Consider the following 20,358-nt stretch of genomic DNA (forward strand, 5'->3'; position numbering starts at 1 on the left):
TTCTTGGGAGCTCTCCCAATCTCCCCCCACCTCGGGGGGGGGGCGGGGAAAGGAGATTGTAAGGTACAGAATTATCAGGTCAGTGAGAACTATCATATGAGGGAATGCAGCCCTTATTTTGGAGGAGCAGAAGAGAAAATCTGGAATTTTATGCTGTACCAGGAAGAAAGTATTTTGTTAGTGGGGAACAGGTGGCTGAGAGAAATAGACCAGAATTCACGGCTGTGTTAAGAACAGAGCTCTGAGTCTCCCCCTCCCCTGCTTTTTCTATTCTGTGCTGCCAAAATGTCATGGACCATGGAACCTTGGCCCACAAGGACTTGCCTGCAATATAAGTCACCCTTGCAAACCATGTGAGACAGAGCATTTTTGGTGGTGGCTCTCCACCCCAGGAAGCCTGTTTGGCTCCTGGCTCTTGGCCTGCCAGAAACTGGTGGAGATCCCTTTTGGGGAAGAGCCTTCAGAGAATGCTGGACCCAAACCGCCTCCTCTGGACTGTGGCTACCGATTGTTGGTTTTGACTTTTGTCCCGATACTCAGACTGGCTGGTTTTACTGGCTTGGACTTCTCCTGCTTGCTTTTCCAGCTGCTGTTTGTTGTTTATTTAGTACAGAATCCTTTAAATAATTGTTCTGAGCCATTCCGAGCACAATTTGGTAGGAAGGGGAATTAGAAACGCCTGAAATGAAATCAACAACGTATGACCTGTGGTCCGGTTCTTCTTGCGCTATCACAGGGACTAGAAACCTGCTTTACCATTTTCAAAAAGGAGACCTCAGAAGCAAAAAAATGAGGTATTTCAAGAAAGAGCAGTATTTTGAAAGGAAAAAAAGAGTCATGCACGAGAATCGCGGCTGAACTGCATACCGGCCAGCTTCCATCTGCAGGAATCGACGCAGAATTTCTTGAGATGCGGTTCCTCTTTGCTTCGGCAGTCAATTGCTTGACCTTTTAGACTATGAAAGGAAGATGACCCCAAATTTAACCTTAACCCAACCTTCTTTACACCCACGGCGGCCCATACACATCACTGCACAGGCCAGCTCTGCTCTGAAGCTGGCGACCTTTTCACCTGCCGTTGGTCACCACCCTACTCTGTCCTGTGAAGACTGAAAGCCCGCAGCGGTTAACCATCTGTGCTTCCAGGAAAGAGACAGAGTGACTCTCTCAGAAGTTTGCCACACGAGTCGCCGCGTTGCACCACATTTGCTTAGAACTATTGTCCTGCTCCAGAGAAAAACCGAGTTCTGAAGACTCCTGCATCCGTACACGTTAAAACGTTTCCCGAGTAGAGGACATGGGGAAAATGCGTCCGGATGACAAATCACATAAAGGCTCATTCCGCACATGCAGAATAATGCACTTTCAAACTGCTTTCAGTGCTCTTTGAAGCTGTGCAGAATGGCAAAATCCACTTGCAAACAGTTGTGAAAGTGGTTTGAAAACGCATTATTTTGTGTGTGCGGAAGGGGCCAAAAAAGAGAGGTTGAAGAAGCCTAGAAAAACAAACATTCAATAGGACATATTGAGATTTAAAGAATTACTATTATGATTCTGTACCTTTTTTCTTGAGAAATGTTCTCCTGGTTGCAAGGGGGCTTTGGCGGACCCGGGAGTTCTGTAGAAACTTCACTGCCGTTGCAATCTAAGAAGCGGGCAGGGGGTTGGGGAAAGAGGAAAAGAACACGCTTTTAGTTGGGATATGTTAGAATCCAGATACATTTGATGTGCGGTTGCACAGTTTGGACACAACCAATTATCAAAACTCAGTACAAAATGCTCAAAGAAGTGTCACTTGGATGCATTAATTAAGATCTATTGATGGGAAAAAATGACACAGATTTATTATTGTATTTAAATCCAGAGAGGAGAATATACGGCAGAAGCACCATGTAAGTGTTGCAAAGTTCATAAGCCCTTTTCCATATGACAAAAATCACAACTTTTCTCATGGTTTTGAAAAGTTTAAAAGGCCTCATGCGCACAATGGTAAACAGGAAAATATATCCCAAAACAGATGGTGAAGGCAGGAAATTGAAAGGACTACTGGATGAGAGGGATTTTGCTCCTCAGCCTCAACAACCTCCCATAAAATCTACAATATGGAGACACTACAGGGTTGTCATAAGGGGCACACAGAAAATATTAGGAATGTTACCAAATTCCTTGAACATGGAGTTTTAATCCAAAAATCTGAGAATCTGACATAGGTATTCCCGGCTCAGGACAAGAGCACGGCTCCCTTTTCCCTTAATCATACAGACAAAATTCAGTAGAAATAGTACTGTTAAAATTAATGACTGTTTTTGCGCAAAAATAGTACAAAGATGGAGAGAAAGACACAAGGGGGGGGGGGGAAGTAGCAAAAATAGACAGGATAGAAATGTTCAAAATATGTACAAACAGTAAAAGAAGTGGGGGGTAAATGGTCCGTCCGCACATATATTTGTAGCCATTTGGATCCTAGAAAGATAGCGTGGGAATTCTAAATGTCACTGGTACTTTAGCTGGTGATCCTGCCAGCCAAAGAGGTGCTCTGTAATTGTCTCCGCTTCTATTTAACAATTGTTAAAAACCATCCTGGGCCTCTTCCATTCTTTGCTTCAACTGACTCTCAGTGAAAGTTTACATGCCCAGGATTCTGAATATTATCAAGTGCCTCCCGAAAGCATCGCTGGAGGCCCTTCGTGCTGCTGGTTCCCAGACCACGCGCTGGCTGCCAGGTGCGGGGAACACTCTGTCTGCTAACCAGTGCTGCCGCTGCCCATTCTAATGCTGCCGCTGCCCATTCAGTGCCTAGTTCCTAGACGCTTGGTTTGCCAGACCTTAAGCTCATCAAAGGGGAGCAAGACAACCGGCACTGTTACGACACCGTGAGCTCCAATATCTTCAAGAAAGAACAGGCAAAACGGAAACATCAAATCTGACAAGTTTGGAGGAGCCGTGAGTCTTTTCTAATGTCAAAAGAAACCCCAGCCTACTGCCGTGATTCGAACACGTGCCTTCACCTGCTATTCAAATATGTATCTCAGGTCAGGGAGCAGAGTTCTGATGGGCTCTAATGGCCCTTTCTAGGTACTCCACAACATTCCATCAATGTTGTGTGTGTGTAGTTTCTAAACCCACCCCCTCCTTTAAATTGCATCTCTTATTTCTTTAAATACATTAATCAGACTAGTGTAGGCAAAACGGATCCATCGGACAATGCAATAAACATGAATTATCATCTATCCAACATGCATAATGGCTTAAAAAAACATAATAGCAGGTGTAGTTTAAATGATTAGTTATTACACCTGCGGTGGGTCTGATTCAATTGGGGAAAATCATCTTTAATAGGTTAAAAGGTTTAGATCACCCGGCTTCCCCCTTAAAGTGGCTGTAGAGAGGGTATGATGGAGTATCCTGTCATTACTAATTCATTTAAGAAAAGCACGGAGGGATACAGCAAAGAACAGCATAAATGAGTCAATCCAATTTAGACATCAAGTAAAGCAGAAAAACACCTTTTTAAAAAGCATGATAAATGAATTTGGGAGGGAGATGAAATTCATATTTTTATTTTTAACGGGAAATTTGACCAAGTCCCAGCACACTTTAGAGTTTGGGGGGGGGGGGGGGGAGGGGGAAGCAAAAGAGAACCGGGTGGGAGACAAATCCACTTTTTAAAGTTTAGCATTCAATCACCCAGAGTCGTAAAATAATACAGAGCCCACCCACCTCTCCGCGACACATAAAGCGCCACTTTGATCTTGTTTATGCCCCTCTTGATCTGTCTCGCTGGAAATGCCGGCGATAGGGAAATTGCACATTTAAATGGCATGGATATCGGCGCACCAGATGCGGAGGCATAAATGGCACAAATTAATAACTGCAGAGAAAATGTGCTGAACAAGAAAGATGTCCAAATAAGCAGACACAGAGACGTGCCCGCGTATCAAAAACTACTTTCCCTCTTATATTAACCACTTGGCTGTTTGGGAACTCTTTGACGTGCTCTGCTTCACGCTCTTCTGGAGAAAACGATGCTGACACAGAAACGCTCGCTCAGGCCTAGCAGTGCACGCATTCCCAAAGCCTCTCCAAGATGGCTGCTTACCCACTTCAACTTTCCAAAGTTGAATGTTAGCTCAGATTCCTAGCTGAAACAAACAAGAAGTAGAAAAGGAGGAGGAGGAGTAGTAGTTTGGATTTATCCCCCTCCTTTCTCTTCTGTAAGTAGACTCAAAGAGGCATACAATCTCCTTTTCCTTCCCCCCCCCCCCCCGCCACAACAAACATCATGTGAGGTAGGTGGGGCTGGAGAGGTCCGAAGAACTGTGACTAGCCAAGGTCACCCAGCTGGCATGTGTTGGAGTGCACAAGCTAATCTGGTTCACCAGATAAGCCTCCACAGCTCAAGTGGCAGAGCAGGGAATCAAACCCAGTTCTCCAGATTAGAGTGCACCTGCTCTTAACCACTATACCACACTTAGCTCTTCCAAACGCTCACAGGCTCTGGTTATCAGAAAAAAGCCTCAGACCAGGAATTCAGACTAGTATGCCATTCACACTTTAACAACAAAGTTACAATACAAGTGCAAAGTTTACTGACTAAAGTATTTCCCGGCTCGCAACAAACTGCAGTTTGTGGTGATGACTGACTTGGACAAAACAACAAACTGCTGTTTGTTCCTGTACTGACAAACCAAGTTCTCAAGCCACGGTTTACACCTGGGTTAAACCACCAAGAACCAGCATGCCTTCGATCTACAAGCCATGGTAAGAATGAATAAAAAAGAGGAACACTCATATCTAAGGACTTCCAATGACATCATTCTTATGACATCATGGTTCCTCGTCACATCTGTATAAAGCCAAGGGTCCCAGGATCCAGCTGGGGAGGACATAATCCAACCACCTTGCTGAAGCTGAGCAGGAATAGGTTTGGTCAGTCCCTGAAAAAGAGACCTCCAGGGAATCTTATGTAAGCCACCTTGAGCTCCACAATGGCAGGTGAAAATGGAAATGGAAATAAATAAATGTATTCAAGGTGCTGATTCCAATTCCAATAAAACACTGACAGCAATGGTGTTTTGCACAAATATAGCTAAATTGCCACACTCACATTATGGGGATATTAACAAACATCAGACTACAAGGTATCAAGGATGATTACCTGCAGGACTATCCAACAAAAGCCATTTGGGTGGTATGTTTAGGCCAAGCAGAAAGAAGGCCATCTTCATGGGATGGATATTCCCCTCAGGAAAACGCACTGGCACAAGCTGTGGCGATAGTAACTTTTAAAAACCTTTTTAAAAGGATGGTTTTTAAAAAATTAAAGAAGTTTATGCAAGATCGATCAATCGATCCCTGAAGTATGCCACAGGAGTTATGAAGAGGGCTTACGCAAGCCAGGGGCAAGATTGCAGCAAATTGTGATTTGTGCGGGCAGGTACCTCTGGTATGTCCCAAATACAAGTTCTCGTGGCTGGCCAATGCAGAACAGATAAAAGGCTAGTTTAAAAGACTACTGGGCCTGATCTTGAACAGTGTCCGCAAAGTGTTCCAGGAAACCCTGGGATTCTTCAACAGGGTCTTTCCATGAAATCTCCTTTTAACCCTTTCTGATCTTCCCCATGCAGAAGCAACTAAGTCAATAAGGTGCCAGTGATTAGAGAGTGCCGGATTAGGATCTCGGAGACACAGGTTCAAATCCCTACTCTGCCATGGAAGCTGGCTACGTGACCATGTGGCACTCACTCTTTAAGCATAACATACCTCAAAGAGTTGTTGTGAGGGATAAAGTAAAGGAAGGGAGAGCAATGTTGTAAAAATAAATACGCAAGCTTTGGGTATATGTTCTAGGGTGCTCTCTTCATCCATATGTGCCAAAACTCAGACCCATTAACTCCTAGAAGCAAACCCTATACAATAAATGGGAATCCCAGAACATGTTACGAAATCCCTGGAACGTGCAGGGATTCCACAGCCAACGCACGGAGATTTCCTCCACGAGATCTCATGGCACATGTCGGTTTCACTTCCATATTTAATTCAGCAAGACACGCTTTGAAATTTTCCAGGATTAGGATTTAGATTAAAATAATTAAAGGGTTTTTTTAAAAAAAAATCTGTTGCCTGTTTAATCCTTTTTAATTGGTCAAATGGGTTTTAATTGATTGAGCTAACCAATTACATGTTGTAGCCTGATGTGCTAAAAAATTAACATTCGAAATAAGTGGCAGAACTCTTGGAGGGCAACTACAGAGAGGAGCGTGGGCTGGGCCACAATTCACTTGAGCCGCCTGCGCCGAGGTGTTGATATCGTGGCTTCACCCTGAAGGGATACGCAGCCACTGAACACGGAGACTGCATTTGACCATAATGGCCCACAGCCATTAAGGAACCCGTTCTCCATGAATTAGAACCCCTTTAAAAACCATCTAAGTTAGCAGCCATCACCATATCCTGTGGCCAAGAGTTCCGCAAGACAATAATACACTGTGTGAAGATTCACTGTCCTGAATAATGCCCATCTGCTTAACTGGGTCCTCCTGGATTTTTATAGGAGAGGAAGGGGAGAAAAACAGCTATTACCCATCCACAGTTTTGTAAATTGTCTATCATGTGTCCCTCTTCCTTTAGTTATCTCTCCCACCCACACCCACCCTGAAATCAGTATTTCCCTACCTTTTTTCACTTGTGGACCCCTGGGCAACTCATTTCCCTAAAATTGTACCCTCATATTAGCAAACCCATTATATTAATTTTTTTCATATCCCCAAATCCTCTAGTGCATATGTGTCAAACTCAGGCCTTCCAGATGTCCATGGCCTACAATTCCCAACAGCCCCTGTTAGCATGGCCAATTGGCCCTGCTGGCAAGGGCTGATGGGAATCATAGGCTATGAACACCTGGAGGGCCTGAGTTTGACACCTATGCATGCATAGCCCGGGTTGGGAACCACTGTCCTAAGCTAATAAGCTCTATTGACAGTGGTGGCGAACCTTTGGCACTCCAGATGATATGGACTACAATTCCATGACATGGACAATTGGCCATGCTGGCAGGGGCCGATGGGAATTGTAGTCCATAACATCTGGAGTGCCAAAGGTTCACCACCACGGCTCTATGATATCCCTTCTGAGACATCCCTCCTGGCAACCAGAATTAAACACAAACGTCTTCAAAACATGCTTAGAAGGGAGCATCCTATTACAATATTCCACACCCACACACCCCGCACCCCTAAGAGTCTCAAGAGGTTAGCAGTGGGGGAGACCACTATGGCAGACATCTTTTTGGCCTCCTTTCTCAATAGGACCTGAGAGATTGCCTGTGGGGCAGGACGCGGGTGATAGTGGCAGGAGTAAGGGGGGGGGAGGTAGAAGAGAGGGCTGCCCCTTGATTCCCAGCCACGTAAGGAATCCATTTTGGGTTTGGAGAGGGCAGCCACGTTGGTCTGCAGCAGAACAATATGCAAGTCCAGTAGCACCCTCAGAGACCAACCAGGGTTTGGGGTATAAGCTTTCAAGATTCAAAGCTCTCTTTGTTACGCCTTGGACATTTTGTTAGCCTTTAAGGCGCAGCTGGGTTAAAATCCTGCTCTAGGTCTGAACTCCGCCAGTCAACTTCCTAATAGCAAAGCCCAAAGTGCTGAAAAGAACGGTGCAGAAATCCCAGATATGCTAAACAAAGACCTTGCTGGAATTACTCCTACAGCAACCCCATGCACACACACACACACACACACACTCTAACAATACAGTCTGTAATAAATTAAGCCAAGTTGGGCTGGAACTTCCTAGCAAAGCACCGGCTCCGTTCTCTCTCTGGGGTTATTTTTTTTAATGGTCCACAGGCTACAGAGGGGGAAGACTCCAGTGTGCAAAACATCTACTTTTCAATAAAGCCATTCTATCAAAAAATGAAATCGCTCCATTAAAGAGAGCTAAATTATTTAAAGGGCCTCCCTCCATCACCGGGCTCATCTTTTTGCTAAAGGTCTATTGATTGAAAATGACATTACAAAATTATAGCTAAGAGAGAAAGATTCTCTCTCTCTCTCTCCCCTTCCCTCCCTTCTCGTGCAACTTTCCAGAGCTATCCTCGGCTGCAACATCTTCTGGTAGAATCGGAAAAAATATTAATTCCAATTTGCAGGCGCCAGCGTCAAGTTTCTAGGCCTCAGGGAAAACGTGCCTGGGGGATTTTTTTTCCCCTCCCAAGCTTTTTGTTGTGTATTTCATTTTGACCCTGCCTTTTCTTTAAGGGACCCAGGCAATGCAAACGTTACCATTCTGTGTCCTCGCAAAAACCCTGCAAGGTAGGCTAGAAAATGACTGGCAAAAAGTCCCACAGAGAGATTCAGAGCGGAGCTAGGATTCAAACTCAGGTCCTGCTCAATGCAAGTCATTCTCCCAGTGCGATTTTCCTAATGTTAAAGAATGCCTTTAAAGGGGGGGGGGGGGGGGAGCCATTTAGCAGACAGGGAAATTTCCCGGTGGTCCCCTGCCCTGGAGGGCCTCTGGTGGCCAGAAGCGAGCGGAGTCAGTCCCCGGCAACTCTGCCGATTGCTTCAAGGGGCACATGGCCCAGATCCTTCAACCACAATGACTATCAAGTGTCACTTCGACAACCGCCTCCTCCCACACTGCCAGCAGTTTGTGGGAAGAAGAAGGGAGTGAGCTAATGCATGTTGTTGGTGTCGCTGGAGTCGGTGTTGCCTGCTTTCATTGATGCCGGGGGGGGGGGGGGTTAGCTTGACTTCCTCCAGAGTCGTTTTAGCTCCGCAGTCCCCATATCTCTCATGAGCACACGGATGCTCATTTCACCCAAAATTCTTTTCTGTAAAAAAAACACTGCGTCCGGGAATCATCCCGGAGATCCAGGCGAAGTCCTATAGCAGTGATGGCGAACCTTTTCAAGACCGAGTGCCCAAATTGCAACCCACTTTTTTATTGCAAACTGCCCACATGGCAATTGAACCTGAATACTGAGGTTTTAGTTTAGAAAAAAACGGTTGGCTCCAAGGCGCAGATTACTTGGGAGTAAGCTTGGTGGTAGTCAGTGGCTTTGCTTTGAAGCAATCGTGCAATGCTTCGAATGGGTGAATCACAACCCTAGGAGGGTTTAGAAGCAAGCCCCATTGCCAGCAACCAAGCTTACTCCCAGGTAAAGGATCGTGCTTTAGTTCTTCCCATGAAAATCAGTGGGGTTTAACAGCATTTAACAGGGTTACCTACATGTCATGCCTAGCGGCCCAGGCCAGCCTAGATGTGGGGGGGAGGGCGATTTTCGCCCCCCCCCCCCGATGAACACCCGTGCCATAGGTTCACCACCACTGTCCTATAGTTACAGAACCAGACTTGAATCTGGGAAATTCGAACTTGTTTCTGCGTCTTTGGCCTCAGAAGGCAGGCACAGCGGGAAGGTCCGTGGCTTGGAAGGCAGAAATCCTGCTTTGCACGCAGAGGCCCAAAGTTCAAGTCCTGCATCTTTGTTGAAAGGATCTTATGGAGAAAATCCCAGACAGGGTGGCCCAGTGGTCTGACTCTGCATAAAGCAGTGTTAGATGTTCATTTGTGTGTGTCTCTCTCTTTTTTTTAATGGCATGACCTGTCGCTTGAGGGCCACCGGTTGTCAATCCTCATCTTATATCCATGGCAGACGCTTGCGTTATGCATGCAGAAGGTTCCAAATTTAATTCAGCTAAAAGGATCCCAAGTAGCCATTGCTGAGAAAGACAACAGATATGAAGACATGGGGAAAAACAGGCATATGTTGGCATTCAAGGACTAGCAGAGTTGTTCAACAGTCAATTTTGATTGCTTATGTACTGCTTCCTGCTCCTGAGAAACTGCTATAAAAAGGCCTACTGGCACAGGTACTGGAGGGAACAGAGATCCGTCATGAGTAGGCAGCCATTCACATGAAATGAGCAGAGATGGTTTGCCGTTGCCTTCTTCCGTGTAGCAACCTGAGGCTTCCTCAGCAGTGGCGTAGTAGTTAAGAGCAGGTGCACTCTAATCTGGGGAACCGGGTTGGATTCCCCGCTCTGCCACTTGAGCTATGGAGGCTTATCTGGAGAACTAGATTAGCTTGTGCACTCCAACACATGCCTGCTGGGTGACCTTGGGCAAGTCAATCAGAAACAGCAAATCCCCTGTCTGGCTCTATTTGGGGGGGGGGGGAGTCTCAGCTTTTTGGGCAAGTCACAGCTTTTCGGAGCTCTCTCAGCCCCACCTACCTCACAGGGTGTTTGTTGTGAGGGGGGAAGGGAAAGGAGATTGTAGGCCTCTTTGAGTTTCCTACAGGAGAGAAAGGGGGGATATGAATCCAAACTCCTCCTCCTCTTCCTCTTGAGGTTTCCAACCCAAGCAGCCAGCCCTAGTCATGACCTCAGGTCAAAACGGACTAACCGTGCTGTTATATGTACCATTATACAAAAAAAACCCCCTTTTTTTCTTTTAAAGACGAAAATCTCTTTTCTTTTAAAGGCCAAATTAATGTTGGGTACCAAAAATTATACGGTGGTATAAATGGAAGAGAAAACGTGTAGCCGTTAAAGGGAAGAAGGCTACTGAGCAAATGCAACAGACTCCAAACTTGGCAAAGCTCTGAAAAAAGGCCTCTTCTGCAATTTGGAACTGGAAGGGAGGTACCCAGAGAGAGAAAGGGAGAAGAGCTTGTGAAAAGGAGGACTCAGCACAAGAACAGACTCTTACCTTTTGAAGCATGGAGTTGCCCCCAAAGCCCAGAGTCAGGATGAAGGAGTAGGAACCCCACCTTCCCTTTGGAGGGGGAGGGGGGAATAGAAAAAGCTGCGTTTCAAGTGAGACAACGGGAGGGGGGGAGCCATTCTCTTGTCAGCCCCAACTTGACAAATATGGTCATCGGTGGTACAACAAAATAGTTGCAAAGCAGCTGTTAATCAGGGAAACACATCGGCAGAACGCTGATGCTAGCACTCATGAAAAAATGCAAGCTGCTAATTATGAAGCCATATATCTTGCTAAAGAGGCACAGTTCCTGGAGATTCCAGATAGAGCTCTCTCCGAGTAAGTATCTGGGATATGCACGGCCCGCACACCCCTATTGCTCTTCCTCTCAACTTCCGCGACTGGAACGCCGAGCCAGCCTGCCTCTCCTAGGCTCCCAAATCTCAGCAAAGGCACGACGCTGAAAAAGTTGTTTGACTTTTGAAGGCAAGGAGATCAGCTAGCAGGGACCAGCCTAGGTTTCCATAAGCCTTGGTCATCCAGAAAGCACTTCCTACCCTTCATAAACCGCTGAAATTGAATGTTAATTCAGCACCAGGGTGCTAGGGTCTCTGCGGAGTGTAGGAATGATTTTTAAAACTATTTGGGGTATAAACTTTTCTTTTTTGCATGTCAGAAAGCCTCCTGGCCTTGTGACAAAAACCAAGAAATGACCACAACATTTTGTGGATGAGTTCTTATCTGCGGCCGGTAAGAGTTAGGGCTCAGATCAATAACCCAGCTAGCTTTGTGCTGTATGAAGGGAAGATTCTCCGTGACAGACACCCCCCGTTTTTTAATCCCCTGCATCTAAACACCCAGAATCTCTTTGTTTATAAATAATTTGGAATTTGGCTTTTTACAAATTGTTGTTTCACTGGTTGTTAACCGTAAATAAACAAACTGAAACTGAATCACCCAGAAGCAAAGTTTGGAGGAAACTGCTTTGGTAGCACAGGCCTGAGGTTTTCTAAACGGTACGAAGGCGCAACTTGGAGCTAGAGGCAGTCAGCTATTCACTCCTAGGACGGATTCACCAGCGGTTGTAAACTCCAATGAAAATATGCTCACGCTGGCTAGACTCCCATCTTCATAGCAGAGGTCACTTCCCACAGCCTCCCTTCTCCAGAATTAAAGATCACCGCGCAGTCTGCCCTGACCCATTCATTGACTCCGCGCCAGCCAATCTCCCATCGATTTAAAAGGCAAGAAGCCGTTTATTATATGATATTCAAGGAAAAGAGCCAGGAACGTATCCTGCAATACGGGAGGCCACTCCCAAGGAACCTCAACGGCTGGATTGTGTAAAATTATACCACACCGTGCCTTGGCATTCTTTAGGATGAACTGGTGCACTTGTGCGTTAGTGACAAGATGCTGTCCCTTTTATACAAAAGTATAAATGCACCCTGAAGAATGACAACTCCACAAGGACATAATTTGAGCGTTCTATTATGGCTCATCACAAAAAGTAAAATAACCCCAACAAACTGAGGTAGTGATTTGGTAGAGAGGGACCAGCAAAGACAGAACACCACAGCATAATAGGGGTGCATCATCTAAAATTGAGCTGTGGAGGCTTATCTGGTGAACTAGATCAGCTTGTGCACTACAACACTGCTGGGTGACCTTGGGCGAGTCACAGTTTTTCAGAGCTCTCTCAGCCCTACCCACCTCACAGGGTGTCTGTTGTGAGGGGGGAAGGAGATTGTAAGCCCCTTTGAGTCTCCTTACGGGAGAGAAAGGGGGGATATAAATCCAAACTCTTCTTCAAAAATTAATCCCCAGTATTGGTACAATAATTACCAACCAATAGAACGCAGAGGCCTGAAGAATCTTTATTTCCCCTTCTATTCTTTTTAAAAAATTATAATTAACATCCAATATGACAAAGTGTTCCGGAGAAATCAAAAACTTACACACTGTTGTTTTTACTTCAGTTGGGCTTTGCAAAAGGAATTCCGTGGCTTTCCTTTGGGGATTTTGCCAGGGACCGAAGCAGGAGAGGGAACAGCCCAGACTGTGAGATGTTCACCCTTTGCCAAAACAGCTGGAAACTAATTGGATGGCCTGGTCAACTAACGCTATAGAGCGCAATCCTAAAATCGCTTTCCTGAAAGTAAGCCCACTGGATAAGCCTCAGTAGGATTCTGAGCAGACATACTAAGGATTACTCTCTGTTGAGGATCAACCAAAACTCCAAGAGATGAGAATCCAAGAGGTGTTCTTTTGAATATTTTAAAGTTACTTTTGTTACGGTGAATTATTATGGTAAAAGTATGAGATGCCCTTGTTCTATCAATGAGTGGCAGACAATTTGCTTAACACGTCCCTCAATACCTCAAAAGAGAGTCTTGGTTCTGATGCAAATCTGAACGATCAAATGCTCGATTCGTCAGGTGACTGGCAGACGGTGAAATCAATTAAGTGTTCTTTAATTGGTAGGCTGTCTCATCCTCCATATAATCATCCCATTCGTGTAAAAGGTGTTTATGCTACTGGCCGTGACAACATCATGTGGCAATGAGTACCAACAAATTAATTAGGTGTTGTCTGAAACCAGAGTGCCAGCGAGTGGTGGACTTTAATCTGGAGAACCAGGTTTGACTCCTCACTCCTCCACATGAGCAGCGGACTCTTACCTGGTGAACTGGATTTGTTTCTCCACTCCTAATGAAGCTTCCTGGATAACCTTGGGCCAGGCACAGTTCTCACAGAAATCTCTCAACCCCACCCACCTGCCTCACAAGGTGTCTGTTCTGGGGAGAGGAAGGGAAAGTAAGTCACTTGTAAGTCACTTTGAGACCCCTTATGGTTGAGAAAAGTGGGGTATAAATCCAAACTTCTCTTCTTCTGCCTCCTTCCGATTCTCTTTTAAATCTGCTACCTCTTCTTTCGAGCAGATGAATGTCTCGATGTTGGTTTTCAGCACGTTCCTTCTCTCTGAATCATGTCCTATCTGGTTAAAAGTGTCAGACTAGTATTTGGGAGACCCGGGTTTGAATCTCCATTTGTCACATGCAGGGGCTGATGGGATCTGGCCATGCTGGCAAGGGCTGATGGGATTTGTAGTCCATGAACATCTGGAGAGCCGAAGGTTGCAGACCCCTGACAAGGAGCTCATTGGGTGACTTTGGGCCAGTCACACTATCTCAGTCTAACCAACCTCTCAGGGCTGTTGTGAGAACAAAATGGAAGACAGGGGGATGATTTAAGCCATCTTGGGTCCCCGCTGGAGAGAAAAGCAGGGTATAAAAGGATTAAATAAATAAACAAAGATATTCTGTGAAGGATTTCAGGCATGCTGGTACCTCTAGGTTTTTCCTTCCAGGGCGCCCTTGAGGTCCATGAATTCTAATCTAGGCTTGCAAACAGGTGCTTTGCCTATTCACCTGGGATGATGCCTCAAGATCATCAAGGGAAGTAGGTTAAGAATATAAGAGCCTGGTTGAAACAGATCAAGGGCTCATTCCGCACATGCAGAATAATGCACTTTCAAACTGCTTTCAATGCTCTTTGAAGCTGTGCGGAATGGCAAAATCCACTTGCAAACAGTTGTGAAAGTGGTTTGAAAACGCATTATTTTGCGTGTGCGGAAGGGGCCAAGGATTCATTATGGTGGTAGACTGAGACGGTCCCTACTGGCTCATGCATTTTCTGGACTTCTAAGAGTGCTACCAGATGCCGCCAGGAGACCCACAGCGGACAACTGTACCCTTGTTTGTTCTACTCTGAGTCCAAAATAATTCATGTAGTTACAGGTAAACACTTCTGCTGGCATTGTGGTATGATATAAGAAGCATCGTGAGCATAGAGGAGTTTTCTTCAGTGTTTGGGATTATACCAGATATCCCTGTTACCGGTACAGTAAACATGAGCCCTGGTACCTTGTGATTTTAGGGTTCCCAAACATTTTAAGTGCTTGCCCACATTGTAACCCAAACCAGATAATCTGATCTGGATCAATGCATGAAAAATGCACCCAGCTTTCAAGTTACACAGAAGTTTTCTTTTGGTCTAAATTGTGCCATACAACGAACACCAATGATTTGACAAAAGGCTGTATAACTTGATCCCTTCCAGATTTTATTGACTAAAGGCGGGATCACTCCAAAGATTTAAAATCAAGAGGCAACACTGCAAATTAAATTTCCTACTACTCTATGGAGCTTTTAAAAAGCCACAAAAATACAGGGTTTTTTTTAAAAAAAACTGTACACTGTATTTAGGAGAAGGAAAAAACAAAAATGAAAAACAGAGATTGAAACTTACATGCATGAAATTTTAAGGGGTCTAGAATGATAAAATAAAAAAACTATAATGAAAGTATCAAGGTAGAAGCTTCCAAGCTGCACAGAATGCTTCAGGCGCAGGAAGGAGAATATTTTTGGACCAGCAGAAAAACTCTGCGTAAATTGGAAAGCTGACTGCATTTTCCAAGTTGGCAGGTATGGATCCAGTTGAAACGATCTGTCAGTCTTTGGGTACCATGCAGGCAAAATTAAGAACACACAATTCTGAACTGATGTGCTAAGGGAATGAACATGCCAAGTTAAATTGCTACCAATTAGTGTCTCCCAAAAAATCTTTACAAACAAAAGAGGAGGGGGTTAAACTAACCCCAGAAGCACAGACAGGCCCAGATCCTCATTCATACCACCAGCATTTACACAAAACTACTTCCAGCGCCCAGAGATGAACCAGTCTTGGGAATGAACTAAAGAGAGAGACAGCAGGAGCCCAAGCAAAGAGCTTGTGCTCCCCCTAGCCAGAGCCGTGGGGGAAACACCGTCTCCGACACCCAGCCTCTGCCGAAGAAACGCAGCCCAAATTAAGTGTTTTCACTCGGTGGAAATGAAATGTTTTGCAAGATGAAACAGAAAGAAAATTGTGGTTTTAGGTAATTACTAGTTGGCATTTACATATCACAGGCTGGTTCAACACGTATTCATTTTCCCCTTTTATTTTCAATTTTTTTAAATTGCTCATTAAAACTAACATATGACAGGGACAAGAGAAGGGAGTTAAAATATTCTCTCTCTCTCTTTTTGGCTTTTTTTAAAAAATAAAGGAGTACAAAATCCCCTGATCTGCTTTAAATACCGTTATCTCAAGTTATTGTAGACATCCGCTGAAAATCTGGCAAGGCGAGGGTTGGGTAGGGCGCTCACTTGAAACCAGAAACAGCAAGCTGAGAAAATAGTCTCTTGCACCCTGTGGGATTGGGGAGAGTTTCTGCAATCTGGGGTCAAGGACCCAGAAGGTAAGAACAGTCAGTTAAAATCTATCTCTCTCTCTCTCTCTCTCTCTCTCTCTCTCTCTCTCTCTCTCTCTCTCTCTCTCTCACACACACACACACACACACACACACACACACACTTTTTTTCATTTAAATTTTATAGCCCCACTTTCTAGTTTCGGCTCAAGGCACTTTATAATAAAGTGAGTTGTCACTTTTGCCTTGATGAGCTAGTTTTCTGCATGCAAGGATCTTTGTACAGTGAGTTGTCACTTTTGCCCTAATGAGCTAGTTTTCTGCATGCAAGGATGTTTGTACAAAAGGAAGTGATTGAAAAGCACCACCTCTAATCTCCCACCTGGATGTGTTGTATCAGGCCTACAATTTCTGCAATTCTTCATCAGATGTACTTGGATCATACAATCACTCTTGTTGAAGGTCCATAGCAGAATTACCCATAGAAGGCTGCCTGCTGTGCCTCTGAATGAGTCACTGTTCTCCTGATCTCAGTGACTTGTACAGGACATATTCTGCATGATATGCAATGCTGGCCCAATTAAATAAATTATTTACAATAAGATATCCGGTTCAAGGGATTTTTTCCTCCTCTTTAGTTTAATTATCTAAAACAACTGCAAAAGTTTTCCTACATATGATTTTACTTAAAATAAGGACAGATTCCTCCCCCCTTTAAAACCGTATCCTTTCTTTGAGGACATAAAATATCCATGATAGAACTGTACAGAGGCTGACATGAGCAGCTAATATATTTTAAAGTCTATCGTGTAAATATGTATTTAGGGAATTCTAAAGCAGGGCATTATTGACCCAAGCCTCTCTTAAAACACTCTGATATGTACGGGGGAGGGGAGGAGCCCTCGTTGAAAGAAACAACTTCGCAAAGTAGCCTGTGTTTCAAAGTGAAATATCTGTCCATCTTCAGTTTTTATGGGTCCAGGTTAGAACATAAAAGATTGATGGCCAAAATGCTCCTTTAAAAAGCAAAACAGAAACGTTCCCTTTACAGGAAAGCACTTACGGAGGATGCTGGAGAACGGTCTTCAAAGTCCTATGTGAACTCAGCCGGGGAGGGGGGGGGGGGGGGGCTCGTTCCCCTATACCATGAGCCCAGGTTGCACCAAATCAGCAAACAGCCACGGGCCTCCCTTCCTCCTCCTACCGCTTGTAGGGCTGCCAACCTCCAGGTTAGAGCCGGAGATCTCCCAAGATTACAACTGATCTCCAGAAGGCACAAGATCAATTGCCCTAGAGAAAATGGCAGATTTGGAGGGTGGATTCCGTGCAAATGTACCCTGCTGCGGTCCCTGCCTTCTCCAAAACCTACCCTCCTCAAGACCCATCTACTAGATCTACAGGTATTTTCCAAGCAGAATCTGGCAACCTTACAAACCTGAAATCGGGTAGAGCCAGAAGTACATTTTCCTGAATTTGTGCTTATTTTTTGGAACTCTCAGAAGAGACTAAGCAAAGCCATTTTGGAGGGGGGAGGGGTCAAGAAGAAGAAGAAGAAGAAGAAGAAGAAGAAGAAGAAGAAGAAGAAGAAGAAGAAGAAGAAGAAGAAGAAGAAGAAGAAGAAGAAGAAGAAGAAGAAGAAGAAGAAGAAGAAGAAGAAGAACACGAAGAACACGAAGAAGAACACGAGAACACGAAGGAGGAGGAGGAGGAGGAGGAGGAGGAGGAGGAGGAGGAGGAGGAGGAGGAGGAAGTTGGATTTATGTCCCACCTTGGATTTATATCCCACCTTTCTCTCCTGTAAGGAGACTCAAAGGGGCTTACAATATCCTTTCCCTCCCCCCCTCACAACAAACACCCTGTGAGGTGGGTGGGGCTGAGAGAACTCCGAAGAACTGTGACTAGCTCAAGGTCACCTAGTTGGCATGTGTTGGGGTGCACAAGCTAATCTGGTTCCCCAGATAAGCCTCCATAGCTCCAGTGGCAGACTGGGAAATCAAACCCGGTTCTCCAGATTAGAGTGCACCTGCTCTTAACTACTACACCACAGTGGCTCTCTAAATCGGTGGTATATTAATTATGGAATACATCAGTTTGTTCACCCTTTTAATCAGGAGGGGGTATATTTTGAATGTGATGTAATATTTTGGGTACCGTAGTCGTCCGACTGTCTTTGCTAACCTCTTTGCACACCGAAAAAGAATCATATAAATCTTGCAAATAAATCTGTTTCAGAATAAAAGAAACCACCTCAAAGACAGCATATGCAAGTCTATGCAGAGAAGATGACTTCTGTTTCAAAGAAATTAGCCTGACCCAAGACAGGAAGACAATATTTCAGCACGCCTAGGTTACAATTACGAATTTTAGACGTAAGCTCAGCAGATAAGATGTGATAAGTTACACTAAATTCCTGCGTGCCAGAGTCAAATTTCTCAGCAGCTGAGCTATCAAAAGTGAGGGGGGGGGGAGTCTACTGCATTTTTATCCCACCCTTCCTTCAATCAGCTCAGGATGTTCATCACCCCCCCCCTTTATCATTTTAGCCTCAGAACAACCCTATGAGCTAGGAGAGGCTGAATGAGAGGGACTGGTCCCTGTGAATTACATGGCAGAATGAAGGTTTGAACCAGATCTACCACTCTAACCACTATACCACACAGCTCAACCCAGGTACCGTACCTTCTGCTCCATTGTCTAACACCTGGGATTTAGCACAGAGAATGCAAAGAAGGTCACTCAACCAGAACTCTTAGTAGAAAATGAAAAGCTTCCTCTGGTCTTGATTGTTTGTAGACCATGCATGAACTTACTCTAGAGCCGTGGTGGCGAACCTATGGCACTCCAGATGCTCATGGACTACAATTCCCATCAGCCCCTGCCAACATGCTCATGCTGGCAGGGGCTGATGGGAATTGTAGTCAACGAACATCTGGAGTGCCATAGGTTCGCCACCACTGCTCTAGAGTCTATACCTTAGCATCTCTGTGGCAAAAATCTTATCAATTTTGCTTTAGGAAGCTAGACTAGAAATTTCAGACCAGGTAGGCCAATAGATGCTGTGATGGGGGGGTGGGGGGTGGCTGTAGCTACGGGCTTTAGAAACATTTCTTAAAACTGGTATAAGAATATCTGTCCTTATGAAGGGCAGAATTGGCCCAATTGCTGCAGGAATCCAGGGGACAAGAAGGATGATTCACATGGACTGGGGCCCTATTGGACCCCTGTGCTCACGGTGACCCTCTGTACCACCTCTCAACCCCCACCCGCCCCCCATGCACCTTCTTAGGGAATGATAACTGTTATCTTTATTCCTTAGTGAGATAATCTGGGCCAGGGTCAATCCCCAACTCCCGTCTCCGGCAATCTGAACCCTTTCCTCAGTTGCAAACCACCGACTAGATTTCACTGGACGATGCATAGCTACAACCCAGCCATCTGCAGGAGGAAAGATCTCCTCCAAGGCAAAACGCTCACCTTTGGAGCTCCTTAGCAAGAATTCATATGGCGCCTGCTCTTTTGAAACTTCAGCTCCAGCTCCAGACATTTGGCAATAATATGTTAACAAATTGCATATATATTGCTTTTAATCAGCGGCGGCTACCACGGTAGATGGCTTTTAAACTGGAAAAGAGGCTCCTTGCGACACCCTTTGGCAAGCAACGTCAGGGTAAGTCATGCAAAACCAGCTTTAAAAATTAAACAATCTATTGAAATCGGCTTAACTTATACAAGGGCCAAAGCACGCCACTTTTGGGGGCACAGGATTTTTTTTTAAAAAAAAATTGAGGAGTATATAGAAGACATTTAAGCTCAGGGAACACAGAGGTGAGCTGAATATGGCCAGGCAAATGTTCCCCATTTCATTCTTCAAAAATCTGAACCCATGGATTCCTTTTTTCACTTTTCACAGTGGAGTGCATACACCTATTCTACATGTATGTATACATGTACTTATATGTAAACTGCAGATTCTGCTGCCAAATATTAAAAACTGTTTACATTCGATGGGGGAAATTCAATACGACGAAACAAAACCCAGTACGCAAACTAGAAGTCCGAGGTCTCTGTCCACTGTTTTGAGTTTTTAAATTTCCACTGTTGCATTAAGTCTACGCCAGAGGTTATACTCCGTGCATAGAGTATTGATAGGTTATTTATGTGTGTGATACATAATGGCAACGCACAATGCAGAAGGCGGTCGGAAAATCGAAATGGGCATTTTTGGACCTACGCAGGGATGAGAAAGTCAACATAATCCCTAGACCAGGGGTAGGGAACCTGCGGCTCTCCAGATGTTCAGAATCTACAATTCCCATCAGCCCCTACCAGCATGGCCAATTGGCCATGCTGACAGAGGCTGATGGGAATTGTAGTTCCTGAACATCTGGAGAGCCGCA

At 44.9% G+C, this 20,358-nt stretch overlaps 1 protein-coding gene across 1 annotated transcript in view; it reads right to left on the reverse strand.

The window, feature by feature from the left end:
• PEX14 (peroxisomal biogenesis factor 14) overlaps positions 1-20,358 on the reverse strand; it is a 117,566-nt gene that overhangs the window by 59,486 nt on the left and 37,722 nt on the right. The window contains exon 3 of the mRNA XM_048519381.1: positions 1,561-1,645. Coding sequence (XP_048375338.1) covers positions 1,561-1,645 — 85 coding nt within the window. The remainder of the gene's footprint in view (positions 1-1,560; positions 1,646-20,358) is intronic.

Source organism: Sphaerodactylus townsendi, linkage group LG16, assembly GCF_021028975.2.
Source record: "Sphaerodactylus townsendi isolate TG3544 linkage group LG16, MPM_Stown_v2.3, whole genome shotgun sequence".
Classification (NCBI taxonomy): domain Eukaryota; kingdom Metazoa; phylum Chordata; class Lepidosauria; order Squamata; family Sphaerodactylidae; genus Sphaerodactylus; species Sphaerodactylus townsendi.